At 67.1% G+C, this 15,868-nt stretch overlaps 1 protein-coding gene across 1 annotated transcript in view; it reads right to left on the minus strand.

Annotated features, from left to right (window-relative positions):
• Positions 1 to 1,698: 1,698 nt before the first annotated feature.
• ACOX3 (acyl-CoA oxidase 3, pristanoyl) overlaps positions 1,699 to 15,868 on the minus strand; it is a 28,632-nt gene continuing 14,462 nt past the window's right edge. Inside the window, 8 exon segments of the mRNA XM_039911980.1 lie at positions 1,699 to 1,895; positions 3,026 to 3,073; positions 3,075 to 3,116; positions 8,710 to 8,777; positions 9,687 to 9,723; positions 10,776 to 11,195; positions 13,645 to 13,769; positions 15,664 to 15,786. Of these exon segments, the coding sequence (XP_039767914.1) occupies positions 1,776 to 1,895; positions 3,026 to 3,073; positions 3,075 to 3,116; positions 8,710 to 8,777; positions 9,687 to 9,723; positions 10,776 to 11,195; positions 13,645 to 13,769; positions 15,664 to 15,786 (983 nt within the window). The 3' untranslated portion in view covers positions 1,699 to 1,775.

Here is a 15,868-nt window from a genome sequence, read left to right on the forward strand (position 1 = left end):
CCGCGTGAATAATAATCGCGATATCTGTTAAGCGCTTAAACACGTGCCAAGCGCCGGACGGAACGTGAGCAGATTGGATCGGAGCCAGTCGTCGTCCCACCCGGGGGTCCCGGGCTTCATCCCCGTTTTACAGAGGAGGAAACCGAGGCCCAGGGAAGTGAAGTGACTTTCCCGAGCCCACAGACGGCGGCCCCCGCGAGGGCACGGCTGGAATTTTCATCCGCGTGGCCCCTGCGGGAGAAGTTCTTAAGGGACTGGTTCCGTGTGGAATTTTCGGCAGGAGGTTTCGCTTCGGGAAGGAAGACGGATAAACAGGGGGCTGGCGAGACGGGAGGGGGGTTTGCCGGGGGCCCCGTTCATTGGGCCGTATTTATTCAGCGCTTACGGAAGAGAACGAAATAGCCTCAGTAGGACACCGTACTTTGACGTCGGTACAGATCTTCCTTCTGACAGGCGATCGCGTTGCACGCGGACACGCGTCGCCGGGAAGGCGCTCCCTGATTTCCCAATTGGGGAAAGAGCCCGGGCCTGGGAGTCGGAGGTCGTGGGTACGGATCCCGGCTCCGCCGCTTGCCCGCCGGGTGACCTTGGGCAAGTCACTTCACTTCTCTGGGCCTCGGTGACCTCATCAATTAAAGCTGGGAGCCCCACGTGGGACAGGGACCGTGTCCAACCCGATCTGTTTGTCCCCACGCCCAGCGCTCAGTACCGTGCTTGGCACGGGGTCAGCGCTTCACAAGTACCATCGTTACCGAGGTCACGCCTCCTCCAAGGGGCCTTCCCCGACGGAGCCCTCTTCTCTCCTCCTCCGTCTCCCTTCTGCGTCCTCTGTGCGCTTGGCTCTGCGGCCTTTGGGTTTGGGGATTTTCTCCCCACCCCCTCAGCGCTTACGTCCGGATCTCCGACTCGTGTGACCTAAATCCTCTTTTCCCATTAACGTCCGTCTCCCCCTCTAGAGCGTAAACCCGCGAGGGGCGAGGGGCGTGCTCCGGGGCGTCGGACTCTCCCAAGCTTCCGGTACGGCGGCGTGCCCGTGGCGAGCGCTCCATAAATACCAGTGTCGGGTCGATCGACCCGGAGCGTCGCCATTTCGCCTTAGAGCTTCCGGCAGGACGCCGGACTCGGATCCTCCCCTTTCCGGAGGAGCGAGGCGGCCTAGCCGAGGTCACGCGGCGGACGAGCGGCGGAGCCCGGACGGATGACGACGACGCCGCCGCCGCCGCCGGTCTCCGTTAAGCGCTTACTACGCGCAGGGCACCGTTCTAAGCGCCGAGGGGAGATCCGGGGTCATCGGGTCGCCCCGCGCGAGGCTCACGGTCGATCCTCATCGTACAGATGAGGTGACCGAGGCCCAGAGAAGTGAAGTGACTCGCCCACGGTCGCACAGCCGACAGATTAGATGAGAAGCCACGACCTTTTGACTCCCGGGTCCCGGCTCTAGCCGCCGGCCCGGAACTATCTAAATATCACCTATAATTCGATTTCTTTCCACCGAGGCCCGTTTACGGGTTTCGACGTCCGCCTCCCCCCGGCTCCGGACCGTAAGCCCGCTGCGGGCGGGGACCGCCTCTCTCCGCTGCCGTCCCGGACCTCCCGAGCGCTCGGTACAGTGCTCCGCAGACGGCGAGCGCTCGGTAAATACGCCCGAGCGAAGGATCGCCGCTCGGCAGGTCGGGGGCGGGGGGGGGGGGGGGGGGGAGGACGCTCCAGGCGAGAGGGGGGACGCGGGGAAGGGGTCGGCGGCGGGAAGGACGACGACGTCGGGGTCCGCCCACCTACAGTTTGGACGTCAGGCTTCCCAGGACGGGCTTCTTCACCGCCAACTCCGCCCACCACGAGGGTCGTTCCAGCACCCGGCGGCCCTGCAGGACGGCGCCCCGCAGGTTCTTGTGCAACTGCGACGGGGGCGAAGGACATCCCCGCCATAAGCAGAAGGAAACTGATGATCACGGCACCCGTTAAGCGCTCACCGTGCGCCGAGCGCTGTTCTCATCGCCGGGGCGGACGCGGGGTCCTCGAGTTGTTCCCCGTGGGGCTCACCGTCTTAATCTTGTGACTCTGAGCGGGTAACTTAGGAGAAGCAGCGCGGCTCAGTGGAAAGAGCCCGGGCTTGGGAGTCAGAGGGCACGGGCCGATGACAATGACGACGTTGGTATCCGTTAAGCGCTTACTACGCGCAGGGCACCGTCCTAGGCGCCGGGGGAGATACGGGGTCATCGGGTCGTCCCACGCGAGGCTCACGGTCGCTCCCCATTTTCCAGACGAGGTCACCGAGGCCCAGGGAAACGAAGCGACTCGCCCACAGTCGCACAGCTGACGAGGGGCGGAGCCGGGCGTCGAACCCACGACCTCTGACTCCGAAGCCCGGGCTCCTTCCACTGAGCCGCGCTGCTCGTATCGACCCCGGCGCTCCGAACGGCGCTCGGCACGTAGCGAGCGCCTAACGAATGTTAAGAATCCCCATTTTCCAGAGGCGGTCGCTGAGGCCCACAAGAGAAGAGGCTCGCCCACGGTCACGCGGCAGACAGGTGGCGGAGGCGGGATTAGAACCCCCCGACCTCTGACCCCCGAGCCCGGGCTCTTGGCCTCGGGCCGGACGGCCGGGGCGCTCCTTGAGCGCTTCCTAGGTGCCGGGCGTTGCACTAAGCACTGGGGAGAATGCATCCCCGTCCCCCCGCCCGGGTCACCCAGAGGGAAGCGGCGTGGCTCGGTGGGCGGAGCCCGGGCTCGGGAGTCGGAGGTCGTGGGTCCGAATCCCGGCCCCGCCACCTCTCAGCTGTGCGACTCTGGGCCCGTCACTTCACCTCTCTGGGCCTCAGTCCCCTCATCTGTGAGACGGGGATTAAGACCGGGAGCCTCGCGCGGGACCATCCGACGACCCCGCGTCGCCCCCCCCCCCCCCGGAGCCCGGGAAAGCGCTCGGCACGTAGCGAGCGCTTAACGGATACCGACGCCGTCGGTATCCCGACCGCCCTCCCGGGGGGATCGGGGCCGGGGAGGGGGAGCGGGCGGGGGACCCCGGTACCTGGCCGTCCGCCCGGCCGATGGGCGAGTTCAGGATGAAGTCCGGGGGGGGGGGCGACGACGTCCACCGGGGCCACCGCGTCGTCCTTCAGCTGTCGGGAGAGGTAGAGGCGAGGAGACGTGGCGGAGATCTCCCTCCCTCTCCCGCCACCGCGATTTCTGATTCGCCGACGTGGGACGGAGATGCCCATCTCCCACTCGGAATCGCCCCCCTTAGAGGAGAGAGCCCTTCTGCGGGGAGGCGGTCCGTTTGGAAGCGGGCTATTCAGACATCAGGCCATCGACGGCATCGACTGAGCGGCGCGCTTACCGTCCGCGGAGGGCTGGGCCAGGCGCCGAGGAGGGGACAGGGTAAAGGAGTCGGTCCGACCCGGTCGCCCCCCCCCCCCCCCCGCCCGCGAGGAGCTTCCGCTCGAGAGACAGAGAGAGCGGGCGTCGAAACGGTTCTCCGTTCCCCGCCCGAAGAGGGGCTTCCGGGGAAGAGCACGGTCACCCACGGTTTCCCGACCGGACTTTCCGATCTTCTCCCTTCCTCCCGTCTCTCCCCGCTCCGGTCTACTCTCCGTTCCGCTGCCCGGCTCGTCTTCCTACAGAAACGGTCCGGGCCCGTCCCTCCCCTCCTCGGAAACCTCCGAGGGGTCGCCCATCCCTCCACCTGTGGATCCAACGGAGACTCCTCGCTCTCGGCTTCCGGGCCGTCCGTCCCCCTTCCCCTCCCCCCTCCCCTCCCTCCTCTCCTCCTCCACCGCAGCCCGCCCGCTCCGCTCCTCCGCCGCCGCTCGCCTCCTCCCCGGGCCCCCTCCTGGCCCGCCTCATTCGTTCATCAGATAGCGCCGATCGAGCGCTCGCTACGCGCAGGGCACCGGACCAGGCGCTTGGACCGTCCGATCCGGCAACGGACAGCGACCGGCCCCGCCCGCTGACGGGCTCACGGTCTAAACGGGGGAGACGGACGGCAGAGCGAAACCCAACGGGACGAAAACAAGACCGCGCCATCAGGATAGAGAGAATCAAGGCCACAGACACCTCTTTAACAAAATAAACGGGGCACCGAATAACGTACACGGATGAGCACGGCGCCGAGGGGAGGGGAGGGGGGAAGGGCGGCGGGTGGGGAGGAGGGGGAGGGGGGGGGAGCCGAGGGGAAGGGGGGGCTCGGTGTGGGAAGGCCTCCCGGGGGAGGTGAGCTCCCGGCAGGGCACCGACGAGGGAGAGCGAGCGGGTCCGGCGGAGGCGAGGAGGGAGGCCGTCCCGGGACCCCGGGAGGACGCGGCCCGGGGGTCGACGGCGGGACGGGCGAGGCCGGGGCGACGGCGAGGAGGCGGGCGGGGGGGGGGGGGGGGGGGGTGGGGGGGGGGTGGGGGGGGCCGGGGGATGGACAGTCCGGAAGCCGAGAGCGAGGAGCTTCGGTTTCGGGCGGAGGTCGACAGGGTGACCCCTGGAGGTTTTCGAGGAGGGGAGGGACGGGCCCGGAACCTCCTCCCGCCGTCCCGAAACGCCCTCCCTCCCCTCCACCAAACTGCCTCTCTTCCCCTCTTCAGAGCCCCGCCGAGAGGTCCCCTCCTCCAGGAGGCCTTCCCACCCCGAGCCGCCCCTTTCCCTCCGCTCGCCCTCCCCATCGCCCCGACTCCCTCCCTCCGCTCTGCCCCTTGCCCTCCGCCGCAGCACTCGCGCGTGCAGATACGCATTCAGAGTTATAATTCCTTTCGATTAACGACGTGTACGTATCTATGATTCTCTTCGTCGACGAGAAGCGGCCCGGCTCCGTGGAAAGGGCCCGGGCTCGGGAGTCGGAGGTCACGGGTTCGAATCCCGGCTCCGCCACCCGCCCGCCGTGCGACCGCGGGCGAGTCGCTTCGCGTCTCCGGGCCTCGGTTCCCTCCTCTGTAAAACGGGGATCGACCGGGAGCCTCACGCGGGACGACCCGATTCCCCCGTCTCTCCCCCGGCGCCTAGGACGGTGCTCTGACGTAGTCGGCGCTTAACAGATACCAGCATTACCGTTCTAACGGCGCTACCGATGGCCGCTCCCTTGTCCCGGGGTCCGCCTCCCCCGCCGCGAGCCCGTCGCGGGCAGCGACCGTCCCCGTCCGTTGCCGAGCCGCACTTCCCCGGCACTTAGTACGGTGCTCCGCGCCCAGCAGGTGCTCAACGGATACGATGGGACGGACGGCAGAGTGCTCACCGAAACGGTCCTCGGACAGACCCATCCGCCGTAATGTTTTCGGTCGCCTCACTTCTCCGTGCCCCTGTTCTCTCGTCTCTCAAACGGGGATTCAAACGGGGATTCGCCACCCGGTGTTTTTTTTTAACGGCATTTAAGTCGCCGAAGGGGCGCTCCGCCACCCGTCAGCCGGGTGACCGTGGGCGGGTCACGTCACTTCTCCGGGCCTCTCGGTTCCCTCATCTGTAAAACGGGGATTCACCGTGAGCCTCACGCGGGACGACCCGATGACCCCGCGTCGTCCCTCCCCCCCCCCCCCCCCCCCCCGCCCCGGGCGCTCAGAAGGGTGCCCTGCGCAGAGTAAGCGCTTAACGGATACCAACGTTATCGCGGCGAAGACGCAAACGGTCAACTCTACGGCGTCCCCGGTGTCGGCGCAGGGCTCGGAGAGCGGGAGAGGGAAAAAACGGGATCCGGAGCACGTGGATTCTTTCGAAATGTGCCGTCGGAGAAGGCTTCGGGGAATGCCACGGACTGCCGGCAAGACAAAGGAATGGATTTCGGAGCGAACGTGACCCGCGCGGTCTTTGGGAGGCCGGAGGACCCGACTCGGATGAGCGGATTTTGGCCCCGCGATGGGGACGACGGATTCTCCGGAGAAGACGACGCCAACGCCGCCGGGGAGAGTCCGGGGAAGAGGCGGAAGGGGCCGCCCGGCAGCGAGACGGACGGACCGCCTAACGACCGTGACGGAAGAACCGGGCCGCGGGTCGGGGCGGAGGCCGGGACGCTGCGGAGAAGTCGCTGTCCGTCGGAAACGACTCGACGACCCTCGGCGACGCCAATGACAGCGCTGGCGTTTGTGAAGCGCTCACTAGGCGCAGAGCACCGTTCTAAGCGCCGGGGCGGATACGGGGTCCTCGGGTCGTCCCACGTGAGGCTCACGGCTGATCCCCATTTTCCGGACGAGGGACCCGAGGCCCGGGGAAGGGAGGCGACTCGCCCCCGGGCAGGCAGCTGACGGGCGGCAGGGCCGGGAGTCGAACTCACGACCCCCCGACGCCGAAGCCCGGGCTCCTCTCCGCCGCGCCGCGCCGCTTCACAGAGGGCTTACGACGGGCCAGGCGCCGTACCGAGTGTGGCGGCAAACTCTCATGCTGCTGTTCTGTTACAATTTAAGGTATCTGTTAAGCAGTCGCTACGTGGCAGGCAGCGCGCTAAGCGCTGGGGTAGGTCCGAATTTCTCAGTTTGGACCCGGTCCCCGTCCCCCACGGGGCTCGCGCTCGTAATTTCCATTTTACAGAGGAGGGAACCGAGGCCCGGAGAAGCAAAGGGACTCGCCCGAGGTCTCCGGGCGTCAGACCGTGAGCCCGTCGTCGGGCGGGGATCGTCTCTACCGCCTGCCGGACTGTACTTCCCGAGAGCTCGGTCCAGTGCTCCGCGCACGGTAAGCGCTCCGTAAATGCCATCGAACGAGCGAGTGAACGACGCGGCGGGAGCCGCGACCGGGACCCGGGTCCTTCCGGCTCCGAGGGCTTAAAAAATAGATGGCCGCAAAATCATCTACCATCTCTGTTAGAATGCGCTCTCCCGGGGCTCTGCGCACGGTGAGCGCTCCGGACTCGGAGGTCACGGGTTCGACTCCCGGCTCCGCCACTCGTCGGCCGGGTGGCCGTGGGCCGGTCGCTTCACTTCTCTGGGCCTCGGTTCCCTCATCTGGAAAATGGGGATTAACCGGGAGCCCCACCCGATTCCCCCGTATCTCCCCCCAGCGCTTAGAACGGCGCTCCGCACATGGTGAGCGCTTAACAGACGGCAACGTTACTGTTACTGATAAATGCAAGTCCACTTCAATTCACTTCAACTGTAATAATAATAATAATAATAATAATCACGGTATCCCGTTCAGTGCTCGCTACGTGTGCAGGGCACCGTTCTACGCGCTGGGGGAGATACAGGGTCCTCGGGTCGTCCCACGTGGGGCTCACGGTCTCCGTCCCCATTTTCCAGATGAGGGAACTGTATTTACCGAGCCCTTCGCGTGCGCAAAACACCGTACTAGGCGCTTGGGAACGTACAGTACGACACTAAAGAGACACACAGTCCCCGACGAGTGGCAGGAAGGGGACCTGTCGCCGACGAGAAGCAGCGCGGCTCGGCGGAAGGAGCCCGGGCTCGGGAGTCAGAGGTCAGGGGTTCGAATCCCGGCTCTGCCCCTTGTCAGCTGGGTGACCGTGGGCGAGTCGCTTCACTTCTCCGCGCCTCGGTTCCCTCAGCTGTAAAACGGCAAGACCGAGAGCCTCACGCGGGACGACCCGATGACCCCGTATCTGCCCCGGCGCTTAGAACGGTGCTCTGCACACAGGAGGCGCTTAACTATCGCCAACATCATCATCATCATCATCATCATCATCATCATCAACGTCCTCGTCATTCATCTATTCGTATTTCTCTGTACTGACGTCCGTCTCCCCCCCCCCCCCCCCGTCTAGACGTTAGCTCGCCGTGGGCAGGGAATATGCCCAATAACGCTGGCATCTGTTAAGCGCTCACTACGTGCCGAGCGCCGTTCTAAGCGCCGGGGGCAGACGCGGGGGAATCGGGTCGCCCCGTGTGGGGCTCCCGGTCTTCATCCCCGTTTTCCAGATGAGGCCACCGAGGCCCAGAGAAGCGAAGGGACTCGCCCACGGTGACGCAGCTGGCGAGCGGCAGAGCCGGGATGCGAACCCACGGCCTCTGACTCCCAAGCCCGTGCTCTCGCCACCGAGCCACGCCGCTTCTGGCGCTCACTCGTTCCACCGCGTTTACCGAGTGCTTCGCGTGTGCGGAGCCGCGCGCCGAGCGCCCGGGAGCGTACGGCGCGACAGTCGACGGACACGTTCCCTGCCCGCAACGAGTCCAGGGAGGGGAGGAGACGGCCGGCGATACAAATGCATCGATCGCAGGTACGTACGTAAGTTAACAGTAACGACGACGACGGCGTTCGTTAAGCGCTTACTATGTGCAGGGCAGCGTTCCGAGCGCGCTGGGGGGGGGGGGATACAAGGTGATCAGGTTGTCCCACACGGGCTCACAGTTTTCATCCCCATTTTACAGAGGAGGTCCCGGAGGCCCAGAGAAGTGAAGTGACCTGCCCAAAGCCACCCAGCTGCCAAGCGGCAGAGTCGGCATTCGAACCCGTGACCTCTGACTCCCAAGCCCAGGCTCCTTCCGCCGAGCCAGGCCGCTCCTCTATCGACCCGTCCTCTCCCAAGCGCTCGGTACGGCGCTCCGCACCCCGCAAGCGCTGGATGGGTACGACTGACGGAATGAACCTGGCACAGAGTGAACACTTCCCGGGCAGCTTCCCGTCTGGAGAACGGGGATCAAGGCCGCGAGCCCCACGGGGGACGACCCGATCCCCCCCCCGCGTCTCCCCCGGCGCTTGGAACGGCGCTCGGCACGGAGCAGGCGCTTAGCGAACACCGACGTCGTCATATACCGGTTTCGAAAGTGGCATCCTAAAGGGGACGGGACTCACCTTCCAACGGAGCTCCAAGATGGCGTTCTGGACGTCTTTGCCCGCTCGCTCTCCGGAGAAGTATCCGCCTGGAAGGGAAGGGCCGGATGGCGTTCGTTAAGCGCTCCCTAGGCGCGGGGCGCCGTTCTAAGCGCCGGGGCAGACACGGGGCGATCGGGTCGTCCCACGTCGGGCCCCCGGTCTCCGTCCCCATTTGCCGGATGAGGGAACCGAGGCACCGAGAAGTGAAGTGACCCGCCCCCGGTCACACGGCCGACGGGTGGCGGAGCAGGGAATCGAACCCGCCACCTCTGACCTCCGAGCCCGGGCTCCTACCGGACGCCATCCCTGTCCGCAGGACGGACGCGGCCGGATCCCTCCCCTCGAGGAGCCTCGCGTCTAGAGGCAGCGTGGCTCGGCGGAGAGGGCCCGGGCTTCGGAGTCAGAGGTCCCGGGCCCGAATCCCGGCTCCGCCCCTCGTCGGCCGCGCGACCGTGGGCGGGGCGCTTCACTTCTCTGGGCCTCGGTCCCCTCGTCCGCAAAACGGGGACGAAGACCGTGAGCCCCACGCGGGACGACCCGCTTCCCCTGCGTCTCCCGCGGCGCTCGGAACGGCGCCCCGCGCGCAGTAAGCGCTCGACGAGGACCCGCGTTACTGACGGTCGTCGTTAGGAGGGGGACCGAAGGGCACGGGGGTCGGGCCGCGGAGCAGCGGCGGGGCCGGGCTCAGAACCCGGGACCGGGCGGGTCCCCGGCCCGGGCCCGCCCCCTCCCCCTCCCCCCCGCCCCCCCGCGCCCCGGGGACCCGCCCGCCCCCCCGTCCCGTCGCGTCGACCGAGCGCCGACGGCGTGCGGGGCGCCGGGCCCGGCGCTCGGAAAGCCCGACCGGGCCACCGAGGGAGACCGTCCCCGCCCGCCGCCGACGGGGGGGGGGGCGGACCGCGGAACCAAACACGGAGACGGCCGTCCGTGGCGGCCAGACAGACGGAGACGGTTACAGTCCATAATGCTACCTATATCTGTGTATGCTATCATCTATATAATAGAATCACATACTATCTCCAGATCTAGCGGGTATCCGTCTACGATCCTATTCATCTTGATATCCGCGCCGCACGACCCGTTCTGTTCCGCCTCGCTTGGCCGCCGTCTCCCGCGTTTAGACCGTGAGCCCGGCGTTGGGCGGGGACGGTCTCTCCCCGTTGCCCAGTTGTGGTTTCCAAGCGCTCAGTACGGCGCTCTGCACATCGTAAAGCGCCCGACAGGTACGACCGAATGAGCGAATGAATCATCGGCAAGGTAAACAGAATGAGAAACGTTTTCCTTTATAGACAAGCGGTGTGGGGCGGGGGAGGGGGAGGGCAGAGGGAGGGAGTCGGGGCGATGGGGAGGAGGAGCGGAGGAACGGGGGGGGGGGGGGGTTTAGTGTGGGGAGAGACCCGGACCTCTGACCAGTCGAAGGAGGCAGCGCGGCTCAGTGGAAAGGGCCCGGGCTCGGGAGCCGGGGGTCTCTCTTGTACGTGTTGCTATTTGTTAAGCTCTTGCTACGTGCAGGGCACCGTTCTAAGCGCCGGGGGTGATAAAGGGTCATCGGGTCGTCCCACGGGAGGCTCCCGGTTAATCCCCATCTTCCAGATGAGGTCACCGAGGCCCAGAGAAGTGAAGCGACTCGCCCACCGTCACACGGCTGACGGGCGGCAGGGCCGGGAGTCGAACCCACGACCCCCGCCTCCGAAGCCCGGGCTCATTCCACTGAGCCGCGCCGCTTGGTCGTGGGTCGGGATCCCCGTCTGCCACCCGCCCGCCGCGTGACCTCGGGGAGGTCACTTCGCTTCACTGCACCTCGGCTCCCTCATCTGTATAACACGGGGATCGAGGCCGCGAGCCCCACGTGGGACGGGGACCGTGTCCATCCCGATCCGCTCGGACGCGCCTCGGCGCTCGGTACGGTGCCGGGCGGAGAGGGCCCGGGCTCGGGAGTCGGAGGTCGGGAGTTCGAACGCCGGCCCCGCCGCCCGTCGGCTGCGTGGCCGTGGGCGGGGGGGGGGGCTTCACTTCTCCGGGCCCCAGTGACCTCCTCTGGAAAAACGGGGATTAACCGCGAGGCTCACGCGGGACGACCCGACGACCCCGTATCTCCCCCGGCGCTCGGAACGCTGCTCGGCGCGTAGCGGGCGCTCCACGGATACCCACGTCGTCATCGGTACGAGCGCTTCAGGGACGCCATCGTTTTTCGCTATCGTCATTCTTTCGGAGGCCGTTCTCACCTGGCCGTTGTTTCTGGCTTCAAAATCGTCTCGTCCGGACGCTCTCTCCTGCCCGATCTTCCGCTGGCTCTCTCGGAGCGGGTAGCACACCAGCCACCGGTAGGCGGCCAAAGACGCCGCAACGGAAAAGACGCGGCGCGTCTCGCCGTTCCCCGCGGCCGTCGATCCGGCGCCCGTAGTCTCTGAGCCCCACGTGGGACCACCCGATTCCCCCGTGTCTCCCCCCCCCGCCCGGAACGGGGCTCGGCACGTAGCGAGCGCTTAATGAATACCGACGGTGTTATTTTGAGCGCCTGCTCCGGGCAGAGCGCCGTCCCGACCCCTCGGGACAGTCGTTCAGTCGGTCGTCTTTACCGAGCGCCCACTGCGCGCACGGCACCGCGCCGAGCGCTCGGAACGCGCAAATCCGAGGACAGACGGAGACGATCCCCGCCCACTGACGGGCTTACGGTCTAATGGGGGAAGACAGACGGACAGAAACGATGACGACGATTAACGCCGGCATTCGGTGAGCGCTCACTACGTGCGGAGCGCCGGGGGCCACACGGGGGAATCGGGCGGTCCCACGTGAGGCTCCCGGTTAATCCCCATTCTACAGATGAGGGAACCGAGGCACAGAGAAGCGAAGCGACCCGCCCGCAGTCACCCAGCCGAGAGGCGGCGGGGCCGGCGTTCGGACCCGTGACCTCCGATTCCGAAGCCCGGGCTCCTTCCGCTGAGCCGCGCCGCTTCTCGTCAACGGGACGACGTGGTCGCGACAGACGGAAGCAAGGGGACACGGACGCCTCACGAACGGAATGTTCATAAAGGGGAATAAATGATACAGACAAAGGGGCAGAGCGCCGGGGGGGGGGGGGGGAGAGGCCCGCGGGGAATTGCGGATTTAACCGTAAACGCCGCGAGGCCGAGGGAAGGGCGACCGGAAGGTGCGGATTCGAGAGCGGGGCCGCCGCCGAAGGGAGGGGGGGAGGGGGAAAGGCGAGGTCTAGTCTGGGAAGGCCTCTCGGAGGAGGTGGGCCCGCGGTAAGGCTCGGGAGAGGGTGGGGTACGAGCCCGGGAGTGGGAAGGAGCCGGGTCCTAAGCCCGGCTCCTCCGGCCGTCGGTTGAGTGACCTCGGGCCGGTCGCGTGAACCCCCCCCCGGGCCTCGGTGACCTCATCCGTAAAACGGGGACGAAGGCCGGGAGCCTCACGTGGGACCGCCCGATGACCCCGGGTCTCCCCCGGCGCTCAGAACGGCGCTCGGCACATAGGGACGCGCTTAACGGATACCGACGGGACCACGTTAGTATCGATCCCGACCCCGCCACTTAGCAGCCGCGTAACCCCGGACAGGCCACTTCACTCCTCCGGGCCTCGGGGACCTCATCCGGGAAACGGGGACGAAGATCGGGAGCCCCACGTGGGACACCCCGATGACCCTCGCGTCTACCCCGGCGCTTAGAACGGTGCTTGGCACGTGGTAAGCACTCACCAGATGTCGTCGTTACTATCGCTTTTATTTCGGGCTGGCTTCCTAATTCCCCCTTAGTCCACCTCCCTTCCTCGCTTCACGGAGCGACTCGCGAAGCGCGCGACGAGACGGGGTGGAACCGGCCCGAATTCGGGGATGTGACGACGTCGCCCGATCGGTAGAGAAATCTCGCCCGAGCGGTACAGACGACGACGAGAGTAGTAAAACGATCATTCTGGCGTTCGTTAAGCGCTTACTAGGTGCCGGGCGACTGCCCGCTACCTAGAGCCCGGACCCGGGAGTCGGAAGGTCACGGGTTCTGATCTCAGCTCCGCCACTCGTCTGCTGTGCGGCCTCGGGAGAGTCGCTTCAGTTCTCCGTGCCTCGGTTCCCTCGACTGCAAAATGGGGATTAAGACGACGGGCCCTACGCGGGACAGGGCCCGCGTCCGACCCGATCCGCGTGGATTCACCCCAGCGCTCGGCACGGGGCCCGGCACAGAGTAAGCGCTTAACGAACACCAACGTTATCATCACCGAGTGCCGGGGGGGGGGGGGCAGGCCGCTTCGCTCCTCGGCGCCTCGGTTCCCTCGTCTGCAAAACGGGGACGGAGACGGTGGGCCCCCCGCGGGACCACCCGGCTCCCCCGCGTCTACCCCGGCGCTCGGAACGGTGCTCGGCCCACGGCGGGCGCTGCGCGGATCCCAACGGGATTATTACGGTGTCATCGGGTCGGGCGCGGGCCCCGTCCCACGTGGCGCTCGTCGTCTTCATCCCCATTTGACAGACGAGGGCACCGAGGCGCCGAGGAGCGGAGCCACCCGCCCGAGGTCACCCGGCGGACAAGGGGCGGGGCCGGGATCGGGAGCCGGGACCTCGCGACTCCCGGGCCCGGGCTCCAGCCGCCGGGCGACTTGTCCGTCTACCCGTTTGGTTTTGGCGTCCGCCTCCCCCCGATTAGACCCGGAGCCCCTCGACGGGCGGGGACCGTCTCCCTCCCTCTCGCCGGACTGTCCGTTCCAAGCGCTCAGCACGCCGCCCCGCACACGGCGAGCGCTCGACGGACGCGACCGGACGCACGAGAGGCGCCGCCGCCGCCTCTCTCCGCGGCGGACGGTCCGTCCCTTCTGTCCCGCCGCGGGCCCGGTGACCCGCGACCCGGAGTCGGTCCCGCCGTCGGGGGAAGTCGGGGAAGGGGCCGGGATCCGCCCGACCCCGGCCGAGCGGAGAAGGAATACGAGATCGTCACCCGAACGACCCGGCCAGTCTTCGACCGTAGACGCCGAGCATTTCCGGCCGAGGATGTCGTCCGGGTCTTCCAGGAAATCCACCGGTCCCAGCGGGGTCCGAAGGCGCTTCTTCTCTGACCCGCGAAGGGGAGGGGAGAAATACGACGAGAAAGGCAAACGGGGGGGACGGGACGACGGGGAGGACGTTCCATCCGGCCGAGGGAGTCCGTCTGCCGCCCCGGGATTATCCCGACGGTCATTCCCGACACAGTTCCCTCCCACCTTCCAACAGAATCGGATACAGGCCCACGGTCAGACCCCCACGTCTCCCCGTCTAGGCCGTCGGCTGGCCGCGGGCGGGGGACGTGCCAGTTCATCCCTCGCCCCGTCCTCTCCCAGACCGCTCAGCACGGCGCCCTGCACGCAGCGCTCGCCGGGAAATGACGACGGTGACGATAATGACAATGATAATAATGTAATGTCGGTATCCGTTAAGCGCTCACTACGGGCAGAGCACCGTTCTGAGCGCCGGGGGAGACCCGGGGGAATCGGGTCGTCCCACGTGGGGCTCGCGGTCTTCGTCCCCGTTTTACAGTTGAGGGAACTGAGGCGCGGAGAAGTCGAGTGACTCGCCCACGGTCACACGGCCGACAGGTGGCGGAGCTGGGATTCGAACTCACGAGCCCCGACTCCAAAGCCCGTGCTCCTCCCGCTGCGCCACGCCGCTTCTCGTAATGACGACGTTGGTATCCGTTAAGCGCTCCCTACGTGCAGGGCACCGTTCTGAGCGCTGGGGGAGACACGGGGTCATCGGGTCGGCCCACGTGAGGCGGGACGAGCCCGGGTCTGGGGGTCGGAAGGTCCCGGGTTCTAATCCCGCCTCCGCCACCCGTCCGCGTCGCTTCGCTCCCCTGGGCCTCGGTGACCTCGTCTGGAAAACGGGGATGAAGGCCGGGAGCCCCACGGGGGATGACCCGACGACCCCGCGTCTACGCCGGCTCTCGGAACGGAGTCCGGCACCTAGTGAGCGCTTGACGAACGCCACCGTTTTATTTTTTTCCCCTCCGTTGGAAAACGGGGATGGAGACCGGGAGCCCCACGGGCGGGCGACCTGATCACTCCGCATCCACTCCGGCGCTTAGAACGGCGCTTGGCACCTAGCAGGCGCTTTGCCAACACCACGGGCGGCGGCGGCTCGGCGGAGAGGGCCCGGGCTCGGGAGCGGGGGGTCACGGGTTCGAATCCCGGCTCCGCCGCTCGCCGGCCGCGTGACTACGGGCAAGTCACTTCGCTTCTCCGGGCCCCCGTTCCCTCGTCTGGAAAATGGGGATGGAAACCGTGAGCCCCACGGGGGACGGCCCGATGATCCTGCACCCCCCCGGCGCTCGGAAGAGCGCTTTGCGCGCGGTAGGCGCTTGACCGACGCCACCATTCATTTCTTTCTTTCCCTCGGCTGCGAAATGGGGCTCAGGACCCCGAGCCCCACTGAGGGGCAACCCGACTACCGCTCAGGATAGCGGCTGGCACGTAGTGAGCGCTCAGGCAATACCCTAATTATCATTACTAATAATGACGTTGGTATCTGTCAGGCGCTCGCTACGTGCCGAGCACTGTTCTAAGCGCCGGGGGAGATCAGGCCGTCCCACGTGAGGCTCACAGTCGATCTCATTCATTCATTCATTCAGTCAATCGCATTTGTCGAGCGCTTACTGTGCGCAGAGCACCGTCCTCGGCGCTCGGAATGGACGAATCGGTGACAGGCAGAGACGGTCCCCGCCCTCGGACGGGCTCACGGTCTACGTTTTACGGGTGAGGGAGGCGGGGCCCCGGGCAGCGAAGACACGCAGCCGACGCGCGGCGGGGCCGGGGTCCGAACCCACGACCCGGGGCTCTTTCCGCCGAGCCGCGCGGCTTCGCGCTTAGAAGCGGGGTGGCCCGAGGCGAGCCGGCCGACGGCGGGGGGGGGGGGGCGGGATCGGAACCCGGGTCCTCGGGCCCCCGGGGCGGTGGGGGGGGGGGGGGGCCGACCTGGCGGGCCGGAGGGCAGCAGGCTCAGGAGGTAGTTGCCGGTCTGCTGCAGGAGGACGTTGTCGTCTCCTTCGTACGTGCAGTTCGGGTCGTTGTCGTTCCCGACGGCGCCCAGGCGATTGGCTGCGGGAGAATCCGCCCGGCTCGGCCCGGCCCCCCGCCCTCCTCCTCCCGGCCGCCCGCCTCGCCGCGGGCCAGGGGACGG

Source organism: Ornithorhynchus anatinus, chromosome 4, assembly GCF_004115215.2.
Source record: "Ornithorhynchus anatinus isolate Pmale09 chromosome 4, mOrnAna1.pri.v4, whole genome shotgun sequence".
In the NCBI taxonomy this organism is placed as follows: Eukaryota; Metazoa; Chordata; class Mammalia; order Monotremata; family Ornithorhynchidae; genus Ornithorhynchus; species Ornithorhynchus anatinus.